Consider the following 20,441-nt stretch of genomic DNA (forward strand, 5'->3'; position numbering starts at 1 on the left):
GCTCTCGAACGAACCAAAACTGCACAGTTTGAAAGTCTTGGGCATGGACTCTAAGAAAAGAGTGCGAAAGCGGTGCAAAGGGTGTTACCAAGAGCTGGTGATGAAAGGCGGACCAGCATATGCTCGCGTGAAAGCACCACTAGTGAACACGATTTGTGAAACGTGCAATATCCCCTTGTGTTCCCTTTGTTTTCAAACACATGCAGAAACACTCTGAACCATCCCTTATTTAAAAACTTTGTGTGTATGGCCTGCTTTGCTACAGATGCAAAAACTTAGCCAGGTTTTTCCGAATGTATTATGTAATAGTACAGTCAGTATAAATATCTCTTTTGTAGACTTGTTATCGTAGGAAGTTACAGAAAAATTCTGTACAACTCCATTCTGGTAGTACAAACAGGGTATATTTTATTCTATTCCAATATATTACAATCCCAATATTATTTCTAGTCATATTATTAGAACTACGTAACTCTTATTATTTCTTCAGGTGGTATGGACAGTTTTACATAAAATACAATACCAGAATGCATATAATAACATTTATAGCTACCTTCTACTTTCAGACGTGGGTGTACAACTTCATCTCATTTGTTTTTAGTCTTAAATAAACACCGAATAGTATATTATTCTATTTTTAAATCGCTGGTAACTGTTAATTGTATTACTTCCAAAAGATAAAATAGATTTTATAAAAGGAACATAACATCATTGTCATGCTTAATTTCAGAAAGTATCATAACAGACCCGATCTGTGTCCATTGCCGCATCCATTTTCTACCACACCCTTGTCTGGATATGAACAATGAACCTGTACAACTTCATCTCATTTGTTTTTAGTCTTAAATAAACACCGAATAGTATACGAGTATTATTCTATTTTTAAATCACTGGTAACTGTTAATTGTATTACTTCCAAAAGATAAAATAGATTTTATAAAAGGAACATAACATCATTGTCATGCTTCATTTCAGAAAGTATCATAACAGACCCGATCTGTGTCCATTGCCGCATCCATTTTCTACCACACCCTTGTCTGGATATGAACAATGAACTGGTCGAGCATTGTAAGTCCTGTCCGTCCATGGCCCGGCCTGACCCGTATCGCTACAAGTATGTCTGCTTCGGGTGTTCCTATTTCACGTACTACATCAACAATATCCGCAAGCACATCAACATTCACACCGGCCAGAAACCATACCCGTGCCGCTATTGCGACTACAAGGCGAGAGAAACCCAAGCGTTGAAGGTGCACACGAAACGGTACCATCCGAAAATGTATGATGTGGAGTATAAAACCTAAAGCTGGAATTGTATTTGAAGATGACGAGTTCAACTGGATTTACCCTCGCAGTCTACTTCTTGATCCCTTGTGTGCTGCGTCCATTTTTGTTTAGGGTTATTGGACTGCATCCCCGCAGTCTAAATAAGGTCTTGTATGTATATTTGATTTGATTTGTAATATAATGTTGAAATTTTGTATATGAAGAACCTCATTCCAATTCAATTATCGAAGACTATCTATCAACAGCGTAGGAATGGTAACTTTATCTACTTCACTCACTTGAACTTTATAATTTGTCTATTGGAATTTTTCTGTCCAGCCATGCATCGACCTGATCATCTGAAATACAAGTTCGTTTGCATGGCGTGTACATCTTTTCATACTTGGCATCCGGGAAATATGAGAAACCATATAAATATACATCTTGGAGCAAAGCCATTTGCTTGTACTCTTTGTGATTATAGAAGCGTTCAGAAAGTTCACCTAAAAAATCATATGGCAAGATTTCATTACACAATCATGTGATTTGGATAGTACTAAATTATTTGATAATAAACGCAAAGAAAATTCCCTCTTCTTTTTTCTTGTGAATTTTATACTACCCTTCGTAGATTTCTGACCTAGAGATTGATGGTTCGAGTTCATAATGAATTCCTTATTTTCCAGAACAAATCTGCTTACACTGCAAATCGTTTCAGTCGTCCAATCTAAACAGATGGGTCGAACATTGTAGATCATGCGCATACATGCCACGCCCAAATCCTGTCCTTTACAAGTACGTGTGTTACGCGTGTTCATTTCACACATACAAAGCTTGCAACATCAGGCGACATGTGTGTATACATTTGGATGTGAAACCATTTAAATGCCCTGTGTGTGAGTTTAGATGTCGTGATAGTCGGAATTTGAAGGAGCATGTATTGAAACAACATTGGGAGCAACGAAAAGTTTTTGGATCTGGTGGACTTGAAAGCAGGAAAATATTTGGATGGTTGCCTCTGTAATTTTGTGAAGGGTCATGTTGAAGGTAGTTTTGTTTGTTTTTTTTTTCGATTATTTTTTTAGTCTGATACCTCTACCTCTACCCAAATAAAGTTACCATTTCCTACTCTGTCTAAATTCTTTGTCTTTGATTCCTACTTTGTTCCATCAATGTGATTTCTCAATTATTTAGCCTTAAGATACCATGTTTGTTACTTACAATTACACGATGCGCATTTCGATCATTGGATCATCCTTTTCTTGTTTGAAATTTGTTATTAAATTTGCTTGTAGTTGTATTCATTTTGTTTTATTCTTCGTTATTTCCTCTAGGAACACTGAATTCCTATTTTTATGTTTACTAAAACTGCATCTCTCTTTTCATGTTGTAGACCGCCTCTGCATTCACTGCGAAACATTTCTTCCTTTCGACATTGAAGAGCTGGTGAACCACTGTCGGACGTGTGTGTCCATGTCTCGCCTGGACGGATTTCGATACAAGTTCGTCTGTTTTGCTTGTAGCTCATTTCACTCGTACAATTCGACTGGGATTAGACGCCATATAAATATCCATTTGGGCGAGAAACCATTCGCATGTACGATGTGCGACTATCGGGCCGTGGAAAATTACCCGTTGCAGCAGTTTTTCTTGTTTGAAATTTGTTATTAAATTTGCTTGTAGTTGTATTCATTTTATTCTTCGTTATTTCCTCTAGGAACACTGAATTCCTATTTTTATGTTTACTAAAACTGCATATCTCTTTTCATGTTGTAGTCCGCCTTTGCATTCACTGCAAAACATTTCTTCCTTTCGACATTGAAGAGCTGGTGAACCACTGTCGTACGTGTGTGTCCATGTCCCGCCTGGACGGATTTCGATACAAGTTCGTCTGTTTTGCTTGTAGCTCATTTCACTCGTACAATTCGACTGGGATTAGACGCCATATAATTAGAAGATGAAAAGTTAATGGAACTAGTTTTTTTTTTTACAAATACTTTTGATAGATTTGAACAACATACGTATAACTTTAAAGAAAATATTAATGTTTTAATAAAGTTAGCCATAACCAAGAAGCTATTGCTTGTGTTAGCTAGTTAACCGTTTTCATAAAAAAAAACTTCATACTCATATAATGAAAAACAGATCTCATTTCATGTTGACATCCTGTGTAAAATTTGTTTTTATAGGTAAATAAATCATAAAATTATATTTGTTATGATTACCAACAGATTTATTTTTGATTTCATTTATTTATTTATTATTATTATCATTATTTTTCTACAAAACCTTGGAAAGCATACCATTTTACTAACAATCACCAGTGTTTCTCTATTCCAGATCAAATCTGCCTGCATTGAGAAAATATTAATGTTTTAATAAAGTTAGCCATAACCAAGAAGCTATTGCTTGTGTTAGCTAGTAAACCGTTTTCATAAAAAAAACTTCATACTCATATAATGAAAAATAGATCTCATTCCATGTTGACATCCTATGTAAAATTTGTTTTTATAAATAAATCATAAAATCATATTTCTTATGATTTCCAACAGATTTATTTTTGATTTCATTTATTTATTTATTATTATTATTTTTCTACAAAACCTTGGAAAGCATACCATTTTACTAACAATCACCAGTGTTTCTCTATTCCAGATCAAATCTGCCTGCATTGCAGATCATTCCAGTCATCCAATATAAACGATTGGGTCCAACATTGCCAATCATGCGAGTACATGCCACGCCCTCACGAGTTTCGACACAAGTACGTGTGTTTCGCGTGTGCTTACTTCACGTACAAGGTAGGCAACATCAAGCGCCACCTCAACATACACCTGGGCGAGAAACCATATATGTGCAACCAATGTGATTACAGCTGCCGCGACACACAATCTTTGAAATTGCACATGAAGAAGTACCACAACAGCGACTGAGTAGAATAGACTAGAATATACCTTATTTGTCCTGCTGGGATAGGACTGGAAAGTCCCTTTACCCGCGCAGTCTAACCAAGTGTAATGTTTTCACATTTCTCTGCCAACTGCGAAACTACTGTGGAGCATTACTTTTTATTAATTACTAATGCATTTTAAAAGACAATTTTTATTTTAATTCGACGAAGGTTTGTTACTGGACAACCTGTGATTGTAATTCGCCTTTGAAGAATGACTATGACTTCTTCCTTGACTGTGACTTCTTCCAAGGTTGGAAATCTGGTGATTTGACAAATGACTTGAGACACTGTCTCTAATTTGAAGTGCACTAACATGTTGGCGACTGGCCACTAACCTTGACGCCACCTCCTCTGCTTTATCCAGCGTCAATTCCGGATCTTCCAGTAACTTTTCCTTCCCATAGTTATATTGGTTAGACATATTGCAAATAAAAATGTCTTTGATGATCGAGTCTCTCTCCCTGAATTCACAGGATGCTGCAATATTTTTCAGTTGGGTTATAAAGTCCAACAAGGTTTGACCTTGTTGCCTGCTGTTGAAGAAACGGTTTATCTCCATAATTACTAATGAATTTTAAAAGACAATTTTTATTTTAATTTGACGAAGGTTTGTTACTGGACAACCTGTGATTGTAATTCGACTTTGAAGAATGACTATGACTTCCTCCTTGACTGGAACTTCTTCCAAGGTTGGAAATCTGGTTATTTGACAAATGACTTGAGACACTGTCTCTACTTTAAAGTGTACTAACATGTTGGCGACTGGTCACTAACCTTGACGCCACCTCCCTCTGCTTTATCCAGCGTCAATTCCGGATCTTCCAGTAACTTTTCCTTCCCATAGTTATATTGGTTAGACATATTGCAAATAAATATGTCCTTGATGATCGAGTCTCTCTCCCTGAATTCACAGGACAGGATGCTGCAATATTTTTCAGTTGGGTTATAAAGTCCAACAAGGTTTGACCTTGTTGCCTGCTGTTGAAGAAACGGTTTCTCTCCATAGTGATGTTTTTCTTTGGACTGAAATAGTCGCTGAACTTGTTGATCAGATCCTCATGTGTCACAGTGTAAAGATTCAAGTTGAATGACTGGAAATTTTCCAGGACCTCACCACCGACATTGCACTGAAATACTCGCTGAACTTGTTGATCAGATCCTCATGTGTCACAGTGTAAAGATTCAAGTTGAATGACTGGAAATTTTCCAGGACCTCACCACCGATGTGATGGAGCAGGGTGGACACTTTTCTCTTGTCCTCTTCGCCTTCCAAGTTGGAGGCCCTCAGGAATATCTTGTATTGCAGGTACCAAGTCTTCCATTTTGCTTCCTTTCAATTGTTTCATTGGTCAATTGGTGCGCCGTCATGTAAATGGAGAACAACTATGCCCAATCCTTCCATGCATCTGCCTTGTTGGAAGTGTTGTTGAGTACTAGAAGACCGATTCCTCGAAACAGACTCTTGTCCTTCCTCGACTCCGATTTAATTGATGTTCCTTCCATTATTATTTAATTTACCTGACACCATGTTATATTGTACGTTTTATGAATTTAATTTAATTGAGAAAAGAAATGCTTAAAGGAATCCAAAATCAAGAAGTGAAAATTTTATTTATTTTTTAGGTTATGTTTACAAGCAGACTCTTGTCCTTCCTCGACTCCGATTTAATTGATGTTCCTTCCATTATTATTTAATTTACCTGACACCATGTTACATTGTACGTTTTATGAATTTAATTTAATTTAATTGAGAAAAGAAATGCTTAAAGGAATCCAAAATCAAGAAGTGAAAATTTTATTTATTTTTTAGGTTATGTTTACAAATCTACTAGGAGTATAAACATACAGGATACATATTACAACAATAGTCACCTTTGTTTGCACTTGGATTATGCAGCACGATGGATTGACCCAACCCATAGAGATGACAGTATTGTCAGTTTGATAGCCTTCGAACTTTAGCAGACATATGGAGAATTATCTATGAGTGAAGATTCAGAACCACTATCCTTATCCTTTCCTTTCTTGTCCTTAAGATTGAGATCCAATTTGAGCGCCTTGTTCTCCTCAACCAGCGCTGTGACTTTTGCATTTGTATCCGCGAGTTCCTATGAGTGAAGATTCGGAACCACTATCCTTATCCTTTCCTTTCTTGTCCTTAGGATTGAGATCCAATTTGAGCGCCTTGTTCTCCTCAACCAGCGCTGTGACTTTTGCATTTGTATCCGCGAGTTGCGTTACCATGAGGCTTATTTTCTTGTTCATATCCTCCAGCATACTCTGTATGTTTCTGTCTGTTGATGAAGTTCTTTGCAGAGCTGGTTTTTGGGCCTCCAGTTTGGAGCACTCTGGACAAAACCATTTGGTTTTGTCTGTTTTCATCACCTGGCTTGGGCTTCAGTTAAGCCAGCACCGCTATCAAAGATAAAACTAAATTGCTCACCGCTATGCTCAAGTTCTCCAACGGGATTGATAGTTAGTTTGGAGCACTCTAGACAAAACCATTTGGTTTTGTCTGTTTTCATCACCTTGGGCTTCAGTTAAGCCAGCACCGCTATCAAAGATAAAACTAAATTGCTCACCGCTATGCTCAAGTTCTCCAACGGGATTGATAGTGCATAGTCCCACACGCTTTTCTGACGGTCTGCTTTCCGACTCCTTCTGCGGACACTTGAATGCGTAAAGCCCAGGCTTATGACATCCTTAGCAAACCACTTGCTTCGGTTCCTGAGAGCCTACTCACTTAAGCTTCCATTTAAAGAAAGTATATTGGCTTCCTGGGGTCCATGTTATGCTGACTTTTTATCACCTTCTTCCAAAAGCCTTTCCTTGATGTAGGAATACTCATTCAGCAAGCCCAAAATTAATATGTCCTTGACCAAGGACTCTTCCAAAGCTCCCAGCTCACAAGTTGACGCTGCGTTTTTGAGTCGAGTGAAAAAACTTTCCAGGGATTCCCCCACCTTTTGTCTTTGAAAGAGGAACTTGCTTTTCTCGAGGGACGTATTTTTCTTTGGAGAAAAATACCCATCAAACCGGTCCATGACCGACTGCATGTTTATCTTGGCCACATCCAAACCAAATGACTTGTAGACGTGAATGACCTCGACCCCCAACATGTGTAATGATATTGCCACTTTCCAACTTCAAAATTTACACCTATTTTGTACCAAATACATAAGACCTTATTTAGACTGTATGTCCAAGGACTCTTCCAAAGCTCCCAGCTCACAAGTTGACGCTGCGTTTTTGAGTCGAGTGAAAAAACTTTCCAGGGATTCCCCCACCTTTTCTCTTTGAAAGAGGAACTTGCTTTTCGACGTATTTTTCTTTGGAGAAAAATACCCATCAAACCGGTCCATGACCGACTGCATGTTTATCTTGACCACATCCAAACCAAATGACTTGTAGATATGAATGACCTCGGCCCCCAACATGTGTAATGATATTGCCACTTTCCAACTTCAAAATTTACACCTATTTTGTACCAAATACATAAGACCTTATTTAGACTGTGGAAGTAAAGGGACTTTTCAGTCTCATTCTGGTAGTACAAACAGGGTATATTCTATTCTAATATATTACAATCCCAATATTATTTCTAGTCATATTATTAGAACTACGTAACTCTTATTATTTCTTCAGGTGGTATGGACAGTTTTACATAAAATACAATACCAGAATGCATATAATAACATTTATAGCTACCTTCTACTTTCAGACGTGGTTTGTGTTCATTGTAGAAAATTCAAGTCTTACAGACTCGATATGTATGAGATCGTGGAACATTGTAAAATCTGTCCAGCAATTGAGTGCGAAGGGCATCCCACTTGAAAAATTTTGTTTAGCCAAAACCAGTTGGCCTCAAAGCGATCACTCTAAAGCTGATTGAGAGGCCGACGACAAACGCNNNNTAAGTTGTTTGTTGAACCACTTATATATTCTTAAGGTGTGTCCACACATAGTCGACGGCCGTCGATCGGCGTGGTGGATCTATGTTGTCGAGGCAGTGTGGAACGGTTTCAGTCGACATCGATCCACTATTTGTGGACACAGCTTTACATCGCACCAATGTCGACAAGTATATGCAACGAATTAGTTGATTTTTCCCCCGTATTTATTACCAGATTTTGTTCCTTGTGTGTTTGTTCCCTGCTCTTTACTAAAACGATTTTTTGCTTTATTATTCCTCAGAGTTCCTATAGAAGCTAGTTTGTACTTGTTTTATGTTCTCATTTTCTACTATTCTTTATTGGTATCCTTTTTTACTTTCCTTATCCTATAGGAAGGAAAGTAATGTAATCGGGTCAAATTTTCGATGGTCAGATTTTAGTGCCAAAACACATTGCAGCAGCATATGAAGCGAGTACATAAAATTTAACGGAAATGTAAATAGAGTAATGCAAATAAATAAACGAACTATTTTTTTTTCTTTGTATTGCAATAATATATCCCCCTTAGAACGGAATGGACATCAATTAAGGCAAGATTGAGAACGATTGATTTCACAAAAGTTTTATATTTTAGATTTTGGCAGGTACATTTTTTACATTTGTGTGTCCTTTTTTTTCATATTTAGTCCATTAGAAAACTTCATTTCGTTGAAAAACGAGTTATGAAAATAATAATATGTATGTAGTAGGTATGTATTTTGTTCCTTGTGTTCTAGTCCTTGTCCTTGTCATTAATACGCCTATTTGGTAGGAGCGTTGGCAAAATAAAAACTGGCTTTATAATTAGGTATTTTATTTAATTTATTAAAAGATGAAATTGATCTCGATTATTATTCTCAAAAAGATAGAATTATTTATTATTATTTTACATTTATATAAATACATACATAGTACAAGTCTGGCTGAGGGACTATTTTAAACAGAGAGTAGATCAGCGTCTAGCTAGGGGACTACAAACAGGGAGTAGACTAGTCCAAATTTCCTCACGCTATATCAATAGCGAAGGTTGAGTGCGAAGGGCATCCCACTCGCAAAATTTTGTTTAGCCAAAACCAGTTGGCCTCAAAGCGATCACTCTAAAGCTGATTGAGAGACCGACGACAAACGCCGACTCCATCTGAACATGGGAAAAGGCGAAGAAGAAGAAGAAGGTAAATACATAGTAGGTACAAAGTCAATGTGGAAAAAATTGATAACTATCATTCTCTTTATCTGTACTCTATGAAGCTCGAATCTTTTTATAATCACGACTTCTGTGTCACCATGTATTTCAGGTTCATTTTGCATTTATTGCAGCTACTTTCTATCTCCCAATATCAACGAAATCATCGAGCATTGCAAGTCATGTCCGGTGATGCCTCGATATGACAAAGTCCGGTACAAGTACGTTTGCTGTGCTTGCTTATCGTTCCACACGTACTATTTGGGCAACATGAAAAACCATATAAATATTCACCTGGGAGCGAAACCATTTGCGTGTAACATTTGCGAGTACAGCGCCGTGGAGAGGAAGAGTGTGTCGGCTCATATGAAAAGTATTCACAAGATCGAAGACTTTCTCTGGCCGCTGAGTAGGAGAAAGCGAAAGTATTTGAAATAATTTTGTTACTTTTACTACGTTTATAAAGTTAATTTCTTCCCACCTTTCTCTATCTCAACGAAAAGAGTGTGTCGGCTCATATGAAAAGTATTCACAAGATCGAAGACGTTCTCTGGCCGCTGAGGAGGAGAAAGCGAAAGTATTTGAAATAATTTTGTTACTTTTACTACGTTTATAAAGTTAATTTCTTCCCACCTTTCTCTATCTCAACGATTTTTATTTGTTTGTTTTTGTTTTTTTTTCGATAACGAGAAAATCGATAACGTTCGCTAACTCTTTTTTTTCGATAATCGATAACTTTCGATAACGATTAGTGTGATAATATGATCTCAATAAAATTCAGCACAAAAGAAATGTGTTGGTTTTCGAGTCTCATTGGACTTCTAGGGTCGAATACTTGGGGACTCTTTTTGAAGTCAGAATAAGTTAAGTTGTTTGTTGAACCACTTATATATTCTTAAGCTGTGTCCACACATAGTCGACGGCCGTCGATCGACGTGGTGGATCTATGTTGTCGAGGCAGTGTGGAACGGTTTCAGTCGACATCGATCAACTATTTGTGGACACAGCTTTACATCGCACCAATGTCGACAAGTATACGCAACGAATTGGTTGTTTTTTTCCCCCGTATTTATTACCAGGTTTTGTTCCTTGTGTGTTTGTTCCCTGCTCTTTACTAAAACGATTTTTTGCTTTATTATACCTCAGAGTTCCTATAGAAGCTAGTTTGTACTTGTTTTATGTTCTCATTTTCTACTATTCTTTATTGGTATCTTTTTTTTACATTTATGCTAAATTCAAAGTAAATTTATGCTTTTCTTGGCCTACTTTTAGATTTCCTCTGTATTCACTGTCGAAATTATCTGTCTTCCGACCCCCAGGAAATAATTATTCATTGTAGGACGTGTAATGCGATGGCACGTCCTGATAAGTTCCGCTATAAGTTTGTATGTTTTGCTTGTGATTATAACACATATAGTAAACGTGAAATTAAACGACACACCAATATACATTTAGGTCTGAAACCATTTGCTTGTCATTTGTGTGATTATCGGTCAGTTGAAAACCGTGGATTACAGAAACATACAAGTCGAAGACATTAAGCATGACATTTCTGCTTGTACAACCTGTGTGTCCTTTAATACTAATAATTAAAAATGTTTAATTATAGGTTGCAGAACCATGGTTTTTTTTATATCTAAACTTACCTTTGAAATAAATTAAATCGATCTATTTTTAAAACTCACCTGTTTCGTGTTTTATTAATCTTTTACTGTTGAATAATGTTTTAAAATAAATTTTATTACAGCTATCTCTATTACTTACATTACTATATCTAAACTTACCTTTGAAATAAATTAAATCGATCTATTTTGAAAAACCACCTGTTTCGTGTTTTATTAATCTTTTACTGTTGAATAATGTTTTAAAATAAATTTTATTACAGCTATCTCTATTACTTACATTACTTTTTACTATATGCGTCATTTTCTTGGCCTACTTTCAGGTCCCCTCTGTGTTCATTGTCGAAATTATCTGTCTTCCGACCTTCAGGAAATAATTGTTCATTGTAAGTCATGTAGTGCGATGTCCCGTCCTGATAATTTTCACTACAAATTCGTCTGTTTTGCTTGTGATTCATATCACACATACAGTAATGCTGAAATGAAACGTCACACCAATATACATTTGGGCCTGAAACCATTTGCTTGCCATATGTGTGACTATCGATCTGTTGAAAACCGTGCTTTGACGAAACATATAAAGCGAAGACATTGATCCAAATTCTAGAGTAAACTTTGATTTTAGGATAACGCTTGGAAGGCTAGGATGAAATTAGTATCTATCTGTTTGTCTTAGCATGAGATCTCTGCTTGTTCTTATATTGGCGTCAAATTTTGTAACTAACTAAGTTATGAGCCACTTTTACCGGGCCCATTGACTTGAAACTACAACTTATGTGTTTAGGACTAAAAATTTTTAAATTTAGGTTAAATAACCATGTTTTTTGATATATCCAAACTTACCTTTAAAATAAATTAAATTAATCTATTTTTAATACTCAACAATTCAAATTCTAGAGTAAACTTTGATTTTAGGATAACGCTTGGAAGGCTAGGATGAAATTAGTATTTATCTGTTTGTCTTAGCATGAGATCTCTGCTTGTTCTTATATTGGCGTCAAATTTTGTAACTAAGTTATGAGCCACTTTTACCGGACCCATTGACTTGAAACTACAACTTATGTGTTTAGGACTAAAAATGTTTAAATTTAGGTTAAATAACCATGTTTTTTGATATATCCAAACTTACCTTTAAAATAAATTAAATTAATCTATTTTTAATACTCAACTGTGAAATGTTTCATTTGCTAAACTTTTATTGTTGATTAAGTAATGTTTTAAAATAAATTTTACTATTTTAGTATCTCAATTATTCAAATTACTTTTTACAATATGTATTATTTTCTTACTCTTTCAGGTCCCCTTTGTGTTCATTGTCAAACTTATCTGCTATCAGACCTCCAGGAAATAATTGTTCATTGTAAGTCATGTAGTGCGATGTCCCGCCCAGATAAGTTTCGGTATAAGTATGTATGTTTTGCTTGCGAATATAACACGTATAGTAATGCTGAAATTAAACGTCATACCAATATACATTTAGGCCTAAAACCATTTGCTTGCCATTTGTGTGACTATCGATCAGTTGAAAACGGTGCATTACAAAAACATATGAAGCGAAAACATTAATTAAAAAAAAATTGAGGTTAGGTAATACAACCATGTTTTTTAATATCTCTAATTAACAAATTACCTATAAAATAAATTGATCTAAATTAATTATATGAATGTTGTAGACAGTAATAAATAATTTGTTCCAAGTTGTAATTAATTATTGTGTATGAAATCATTTTCAAACTAAATACATAGTTCTGCAAACAAGACCAACATATTTCTTTCGTTTCAGGATCAATTTGCATTCATTGTAATAAATTTCAATCTTCAAATCTGAATCAAATTCTGGAACATTGTAAAAACTGCACAGTTATGCCCCGTGTTGATCCATACCGTTGTAAATATGTTTGCTATGCGTGTACGTCTTTTCATACTTATTTTGCGGGAAATATGAAAAATCATATAAATAAGCATATTGGAGCAAGGCCATTTCCTTGTAAGTTTTGTAACTATGGAGCCGTTCAGAAAAGTCACCTAAAAAATCACATGGCAAGATTTCACAGTACTTTGATTTAGTTAGTACCATTATTATTTTATGATAATAAACGTAACAAAAATGTCTCTTTCTTCTTTTATTTCAAGTTTGTTATTTCGTTACAACTGCTTTTGTGACTTTGATAATACCATTATTATTTTATGATAATAAACGTAACAAAAATGTCTCTTTCTTCTTTTATTTCAAGTTTGTTATTTCGTTACAACTGCTTTTTTTTTAACAACTTTAAATTTTCAATATTTAGGGTCGAATTACGAAGTAGAATCATTTTGTTATTCCTAATTTGATAAGCCACCATGTAATTAATCAATTAATCTCAGAAAAAAGAAGTAAATGCTAGTACAATTTGTTTGTCCTTGGAGGAGTACAACCTTCTATACGGCAAGCAACTGTGTTACCACTGAACCAACCGTGCCCCTATTTCATTCAATATTTCAGACCCGGCTTTCCTTTTTTTTATTAACTTTGAATTTTCAATATTTAGGGTCGAATTACGAAGTAGAATCATTTTGTTATTCCTAATTTGATAAGCCACCATATAATTAATCTCAGAAAAAAAAAGAAGTAAATGCTAGTACAATTTGTTTGTCCTTGTAGGAGTACAACCTTCTATACGGCAAGCAACTGTGTTACCACTGAACCAACCGTGCCCCTATTTCATTCAATATTTCAGACCCGGCTTTCAGTTGCATTCACTGTGGAAGTTTCGAATCCTTGGATATGAATGAGATAGTTTCTCATTGTAGAACTTGTACGTTTATGCCTCGTCCGAATGCCTTTCGGTGCAAATTTGTGTGTTACGCGTGCCATTCTTTCAGCACCTACACCACAACTGCGATGAGAAACCATATAAATATTCACTTGGGAGAGAAACCATTCTCATGCACAATTTGTGATTATCGAGCTGTAGAAAAGAAATCGCTAATGAATCATATGAGCAGAGTGCATGGTATTGGGAAATAATTAACACTACCGGGTGATCTATGGAAGTTTTTTTTTTTTTCTTTTTTATTTCATCTTCTAGTCTCTTTTCATCAAAATATAAATTATGGGAACCTTACATGTAAGGCAACACAAACATTAATTATCGAGCTGTAGAAAAGAAATCGCTAATGAATCATATGAGCAGAGTGCATGGTATTGGGAAATAATTAGAACTACCGGGTCATCTATCGAAGTTTTTTTCTTCTTTTTCATTTCATCTTCTAGTCTCTTTTCATCAAAATAAAAATCATGGGAACCTTACATGTAAGGCAACACAAATATTACAAATTTTCAATGATATCTTTGAATTTTAAAGGACCTTTGTTTATGTAAATAAGTAACACTTTTAAAAATAAAAATTTAACTTTTTCAAAAATAAAATGAGAGTAAAGTTTAAAATGTAAAATATCATGTAGTTTTGATTTTACTATATTTAATACAAATTACATTTCTTTACTGAAGGGCGTTTTGAGTAAAAATCAGAACGTAAGTTTAACACAAACATTACAAATTTTCAATGATATCTTTGAATTTTAAAGGACCTTTGTTTATGTAAATAAGTAACACGTTTAAAAATAAAAATTTAACTTTTTCAAAAATAAAATGAGAGTAAAGTTTAAAATGTAAAATATCATGTACTTTTGATTTTACTATGTTTAATACAAATTACATTTCTTTACTGAAGGGCAGTAAAAATCAGAACGTAAGTTTAAAACAACAATCATTCAATCATTTACGCACAATTAACATTCTTCCTCTGCTTTTGAATCTACAAACTATGATTTTTTTCTCTTTTTTTAAAAAAAAAAATTCTGTGTAGTCTTACGTTCAAAATTTGTTTTTCCAGGTCAAGCTTGTATTCACTGTAGAAACTTTCAATCTTCTGACATGGGCGATATCGTTAAGCATTGTAGAACATGTGTATTCATGCCTCGACCTGATGCGTTTCGTTGTAAATTTGTTTGTTACGCCTGCCGCTCATTTTCAACTTGATACGCCTATTTGGTAGGAGCGTTGGCAAAATAAAAACTGGCTTTATAATTAGGTATTTTATTTAATTTATTAAAAAATGAAATTGATCTCGATTATTATTCTCAAAAAGATAGAATTATTTATTATTATGTTACATTTATATAAATACATAGTACAAGTCTGGCTGAGGGACTATTTTAAACAGAGAGTAGATCAGCGTCTAGCTAGGGGACTATAAACAGGGAGTAGACTAGTCCAAATTTCCTCACGCTATATCAATAGCGAAAATTGAGTGCGAAGGGCATCCCACTTGAAAAATTTTGTTTAGCCAAAACCAGTTGGCCTCAAAGCGATCACTCTAAAGCTGATTGAGAGGCCGACGACAAACGCCGACTCCATCTGAACATGGGAAAAGGCGAAGAAGAAGAAGAAGAAGAAGAAGAAGAAGAAGAAGAAGAAGAAGAAGAAGAAGGTAAATACATAGTACAAAGTCAATGTGAAAAAAAAATGGATAACTATCATTCTCTTTATCTGTACTCTATGAAGTTCGAATCTTTTTATAATCACGACTTCTGTGTCACCATGTATTTCAGGTTCATAAAACAACAATCATTCAATCATTTACGCACAATTAACATTCTTCCTCTCCTTTTGAATCCACAAACTATGATTTTTTTTTAATTTCTGTGTAGTCTTACGTTCAAAATTTGTTTTTCCAGGTCAAGCTTGTATTCACTGTAGAAACTTTCAATCTGTTGACATGGGCGATATCGTGAAGCATTGTAGAACATGTGTATTCATGCCTCGACCTGATGCGTTTCGTTGTAAATTTGTTTGTTACGCCTGCCGCTCATTTTCAACTTACAATATTACTACTATGAAAAACCATATAAATGTTCACCTCGGAGAGAAACCGTACAAATGTCCGATTTGTGGGTACAGAGCTGTAGAAAAGAAAAATGTTCGGACCCATATGATTCGGATTCATGGGATTGATGAAAGAAAAAAAGTTTTGTTGTAATAAGCTAATAAGCAGTGTGTTGTAATTTGGTAGTTTCATTAATATTGAATAAAAAATCTGTTCTCTCGCGCCCGCATATAATTTAATTTATTTTAAAAATTGTGGTTTCCCAATAGTTATTTGACCTTTTATTTATCCATTTATTTAACTCTAGTAATATTTAAAAACTATTCATAAAAAACTTGGTATCATGGATAGCCGCCCAAAGTTTAAAATAACATTCATCTTTCAAAACTTCCAGATTTCACGTGCGTTCATTGTAAATATTTTCAATCGTCAAACTTGAATGAGATGGCGGATCATTGTAAAACCTGCACTGCCATGAGTCGCCCTCATCAGTTCCGGTGTAAATATGTTTGTTTTTTATGCACATCTTTTGCGACACATCAAGTCGCAAATATGAAGTCACATATTCAGACACATCTAGGCGACAAACCATTCTCATGTACCTTCTGTAATTACCGCTGTTCTCGCAAAGCTCATCTAACTAGACATGCTTATTATAAACACAGTAATTGTGTTTTCCGTGGATAAAATCAGTAATCCACAATACCTATTACAACATTTAGAACCGACATTATTCAACACAAAACTTTCTAAAAAAAGCAATACATAATAAAAATATTCTCATGTACAATTCTTCGATTTACAAATTCAATGAAATAACGCGATATATCCTTGCCATATATTTATTGGTACTCGATTATTTTTTTCTTAACAGAGATGTTCACAACACATTTATTTCTTTCAGAACTGTTCTGCATTCATTGCACATGTTTTCAATCTTCAAACTTGAATGAGATTTTGGATCATTGTAAAACCTGCACGGCCATGATTCGACCTACTCAATTTCATTATAAATATGTTTGCTGTGTGTGTAGAGCTTTTCATACGTATAATTTGGGTAATTTGAAACAACACTTACAAACACATAGGGGAGATAAACCATTCTCTTGTACGATGTGTGATTATCGATGTAGTCGAAATCATGGGCTATCTAAACACTTATATTCTATACATGGTGTTAAAAATAAAAAGAATATATAACAGTAATTTTTTTTTTTTTTGCAATTTATTTTTTCGTAGAAAATGTCAAGCTACCGTTTTGGGGAGTATAGGTTTGCCAAAATTGGGAAAACTAAAAACTAGTCACTTGAAAAACAATAAAAAAATATATTGTATTCCATCAAAATTCTATAATGTAAAAGTTTTTCATCCTATGTTACCCTAAATCTAAATCTTTACATCCAAAAATCTAATTCAGTCAGTATTATAATTTATAATAAACATTTTGATGTATTTCAGAATTGTTTTGTATTCATTGCTCATGTTTTCAATCTTCAAACTTGAATGAGATTTTGGATCATTGTAAAACCTGCACGGCCATGATTCGACCTACTCAATTTCATTATAAATATGTTTGCTGTGTGTGTACAGCTTTTCATACGTATACTGTTGGAAATTTGAAACAACATTTACAAACACACAGTGGAGATAAACCATTCTCTTGTACGATGTGCCATTATCGTTGTGGGCGAAGAGCTCAGTTATCGAAACATTTATATTCTAAACACGGTCTTAACAATTGATGATTCTCATGAAAAATATAACTGTCCAAATGTATTTTTTTCGTAAAGATCGTCAAAAATAATAAATAATCCGAAAAGGAATTTTCACAGGTTGTGATTTTTTTCTAAAATGAAGGAGCTTCTTATTCATTGTAAATTTGAAACAACATTTAGAAATACATAGGTTAGAATGGTTAGATAAAGCATTATCTTGTATTACCGTTGTGGGATGAATCGTCAGCTATCTAAACACGGTTTTAAAAATAATCTACAACTACTTGAAAACGACTACTTTCCCTGTCGCGTATAATATCTCTAGTAGCGCGGTCAAACTTTCTTGACTTGGCGGGGCGGAGCGCTACCGCGCTCCTTAATTTTAAATAACAGAAGCCTTTTTTTTTAAATTACTCGTAACTTGAATATTTACATTCAAAAAGCCACTTCAATCCGTATATTTTAATTATTTTCTTCAGAAACGACTTGCATCAGTTGCATTCATTGCAACGATTTTTTTTTTTAATTACTCGTAACTTGAATCTTTACATTCAAAAAGCCACTTCAATCCGTATATTTTAATTATTTTCTTCAGAAACGACTTGCATCAGTTGCATTCATTGCAACGATTTTGAATCATCAAAGGAGAATGAAATTCTGGATCATTGTAAAACCTGCACGGACATGAGTCGACCTGACGAATCCGGCTATAAATATGTTTGCTGTCGGTGTACAAAGTTCCACACTCGTAATGGGGGAAATTTGAAACAACATTTAAAGAAACACAAGAAACCATCCTATGAAATTGTATCTCTCCCCATAGACGCGATTTGCGTTCATTGTAAAAATTTCGAATCAACAAACGTGGACGATATTCTGGATCATTGTAAAACCTGCACTGAAATGAGTCGGCCTGACAAAGATCAGTATAAATATGTTTGCTTTGTGTGTACAACTTTCCATACCTTCCACATGGGGAATTTCAAACAGCATTTGAAAAAACACAGTGGACTTAAACCATTCTCTTGTGCGATTTGCGATTTTCAATGTGGGCGATTGGCTGAGTTATCCAAGCATTCATATTTGAAACACGGTAAATGATTATTAAGGAAATGAAATATTTCAATAAATATTTCATTCCTCACTTTAAACATAACGCATTCTTTCATAATAGGTTGTGTGACTATCGTTGTTCGCGTAAGGATCGTTTAAAATGTCATGAGAAATCGAATCACTCTTAAAATAGTTGAGTAGATATTTAGGTAGTGCTCTTTTAATGCTAAAACAAAATGTTTAGTTCATGATTTAATTACAAATTTTCCTTTTCATTGTAACCCAAAGGCAATGAATGTTTTTTTTTTCTATATCACTTCTTTTAAACAAATAGAGAACGGCCATTACTACTCAGAAACTGTAAAAGAAACATTTTGCCTCTGATTTAGGTCTATTTTTGGAGTCTAGGTTTGCCAAAATTGGGAAAACTAAAAACTAGTCACTTGAAAAACAATAAAAAAAAATATATTGTATTCCATCAAAATTCTATAATGTAAAAGTTTTTCATTCTATGTTACCCTAAATCTAAATCTTTACATCCAAAAATCTAATTCAATCAGTATTATAATTTATAATAAACATTTTGATGTATTTCAGAATTGTTTTGTATTCATTGCTCATGTTTTCAATCTTCAAACTTGAATGAGACTAACATAAACAGCAACGCGATTGGTGAGTGAAGGTCAGCCACAAACTGACCGTCCCTCCCCAATCACATGTACATATACATAGGAATAACATTCCAATTACAAATACTTAAGAACAATGTGATTGAGGAGCGAAGGCCAGCCGCAAGACTGACCGTCCCTCCCCAATCACATAAATACATAGGAATAACATTCCAATTACAAATACTTAAGAACAATGTGATTGAGGAGCGAAGGCCAGCCGCAAAACTGACCGTCACCCCTCAATCACAAAATACATAGGAATAACATTCCAATTACAAATACTTAAGAACAATGTGATTGAGGAGCGAAGGCCATCCGCGAGACTGACCGTCCCTCCCCAATCACATAAATACATAGGAATAACATTCCAATTACAAATACTTAAGAACAATGTGATTGAGGAGCGAAGGCCAGCCGCAAGACTGACCGTCCCTCCCCAATCATATAAATACATAGGAATAACATTCCAATTACAAATACTTAAAAACAATGTGATTGAGGAGCGAAGGCCAGCCGCAAGACTAACCGTCCCTCCCCAATCACATAAATACATAGGAATAACCTTCCAATTACTTACATATACTTAAGAACAATGTGATTGAGGAGCGAAGGCCAGCCGCAAGACTGACCGTCCCTCCCCAATCACATAAATACATAGGAATAACATTCCAATTACAAATACTTAAAAACAATGTGATTGAGGAGCGAAGGCCAGCCGCAAGACTGACCATCCCTCCCCAATCACATAAATACATAGGAATAACATTCCAATCACTAATACTTAAGAACAATGTGATTGAGGAGCGAAGCCCAGCCGCAAGACTGACCGTCCTTCCCCAATCACATACATACATAGGAATAACATTCCAATTACAAATACTTAAGAACAATGTGATTGAGGAGCGAAGGCCAGCCGCAAGACTGACCGTCCCTCCCCAATCACATAAATACATAGGAATAACATTCCAATTACAAATACTTAAGGACAATGTGATTGAGGAGCGAAGGCCAGCCGCAAGACTGACCGTCCCTCCCCAATCACATAATACATAGGGATAACCCTCTAATTACAAATACATAAGAACAATGTGATTGAGGAGCGAAGGCCAGCCGCAAGACTGACCGTCCCTCCCCAAGATACATTTTCCTCTCTCTCCTCTACTAACACTCTCACC

The 20,441-nt window shown here is 35.0% G+C and overlaps 5 protein-coding genes across 7 annotated transcripts; 3 read left to right on the top strand and 2 right to left on the bottom strand.

Moving 5' to 3' along the window:
- The first annotated feature begins 951 nt into the window (after window positions 1-951).
- Window positions 952-1,506, top strand: LOC113469507 (zinc finger X-chromosomal protein-like). Its single transcript, XM_026827280.1, has one exon. The coding sequence runs from the start codon at window positions 1,044-1,046 to the stop codon at window positions 1,302-1,304; it is 261 nt and encodes an 86-aa protein (XP_026683081.1). The 5' UTR covers window positions 952-1,043; the 3' UTR covers window positions 1,305-1,506.
- A 526-nt stretch (window positions 1,507-2,032) lies between these two features.
- On the top strand, window positions 2,033-4,199 carry LOC103514243 (zinc finger protein 64 homolog, isoforms 1 and 2-like). Its single transcript, XM_008479111.1, has 3 exons — window positions 2,033-2,162; window positions 2,660-2,863; window positions 3,922-4,199. Exons 1-3 carry the CDS (start codon window positions 2,033-2,035, stop codon window positions 4,197-4,199), a joined length of 612 nt encoding a protein of 203 aa, XP_008477333.1.
- Window positions 4,196-5,549, bottom strand: LOC113469508. The gene is made up of 3 exons (XM_026827281.1): window positions 5,438-5,549; window positions 5,195-5,333; window positions 4,196-4,749 (listed from the first exon to the last, which is right to left on the bottom strand). Exons 2-3 carry the CDS (start codon window positions 5,221-5,223, stop codon window positions 4,374-4,376), a joined length of 405 nt encoding a protein of 134 aa, XP_026683082.1. The 5' UTR covers window positions 5,224-5,333; window positions 5,438-5,549; the 3' UTR covers window positions 4,196-4,373.
- A 1,153-nt stretch (window positions 5,550-6,702) lies between these two features.
- On the bottom strand, window positions 6,703-8,022 carry LOC108252999. 3 transcript variants are annotated; one of them, XM_017446141.2, is made up of 2 exons: window positions 7,722-8,022; window positions 6,703-7,403 (listed from the first exon to the last, which is right to left on the bottom strand). In XM_017446141.2, exon 2 carries the CDS (start codon window positions 7,336-7,338, stop codon window positions 7,009-7,011), a length of 330 nt encoding a protein of 109 aa, XP_017301630.1. In that variant the 5' UTR covers window positions 7,339-7,403; window positions 7,722-8,022; the 3' UTR covers window positions 6,703-7,008. The 3 variants fall into 3 exon arrangements, with proteins under 3 accessions (XP_017301630.1, XP_026683080.1, XP_026683079.1); XM_026827279.1 differs by having other exon boundaries at window positions 6,703-7,102; window positions 7,427-8,022; XM_026827278.1 differs by having other exon boundaries at window positions 6,703-7,098; window positions 7,417-8,022.
- Window positions 7,988-18,643, top strand: LOC113469503 (RE1-silencing transcription factor-like). The gene is made up of 3 exons (XM_026827274.1): window positions 7,988-8,009; window positions 9,447-9,743; window positions 18,138-18,643. Exons 1-3 carry the CDS (start codon window positions 7,988-7,990, stop codon window positions 18,641-18,643), a joined length of 825 nt encoding a protein of 274 aa, XP_026683075.1.
- Window positions 18,644-20,441: the final 1,798 nt, after the last annotated feature.

Source organism: Diaphorina citri, unplaced genomic scaffold (genome assembly GCF_000475195.1).
Source record: "Diaphorina citri unplaced genomic scaffold, Diaci psyllid genome assembly version 1.1 scaffold1108, whole genome shotgun sequence".
Classification (NCBI taxonomy): domain Eukaryota; kingdom Metazoa; phylum Arthropoda; class Insecta; order Hemiptera; family Psyllidae; genus Diaphorina; species Diaphorina citri.

Bases quoted from the DNA above. Each gene is read 5' to 3' on its own strand.
- LOC113469503 (XM_026827274.1), top strand. From the start codon at position 7,988: ATGTATGAGATCGTGGAACATT. The intron at 8,010-9,446 runs GTAAAATCTGTC...CATGTATTTCAG, and splicing joins GTATGAGATCGTGGAACATT to GTTCATTTTGCATTTATTGC. The intron at 9,744-18,137 runs GTAGGAGAAAGC...TATTTTCTTCAG, and splicing joins AGACTTTCTCTGGCCGCTGA to AAACGACTTGCATCAGTTGC.
- LOC103514243 (XM_008479111.1), top strand. From the start codon at position 2,033: ATGCCACGCCCAAATCCTGTCCTTTACAAGTACGTGTGTTACGCGTGT. The intron at 2,163-2,659 runs GTGAGTTTAGAT...TTCATGTTGTAG, and splicing joins ACCATTTAAATGCCCTGTGT to ACCGCCTCTGCATTCACTGC. The intron at 2,864-3,921 runs GTACGATGTGCG...TCTCTATTCCAG, and splicing joins GGGCGAGAAACCATTCGCAT to ATCAAATCTGCCTGCATTGC.
- LOC113469507 (XM_026827280.1), top strand. From the start codon at position 1,044: ATGAACAATGAACTGGTCGAGCATTGTAAGTCCTGTCCGTCCATGGCC.
- LOC108252999 (XM_017446141.2), bottom strand. From the start codon at position 7,338: ATGTTGGGGGTCGAGGTCATTCACGTCTACAAGTCATTTGGTTTGGAT.
- LOC113469508 (XM_026827281.1), bottom strand. From the start codon at position 5,223: ATGGAGAGAAACCGTTTCTTCAACAGCAG. The intron at 4,750-5,194 runs GCAACAAGGTCA...CTTCAACAGCAG, and splicing joins AACCGTTTCTTCAACAGCAG to GCAACAAGGTCAAACCTTGT.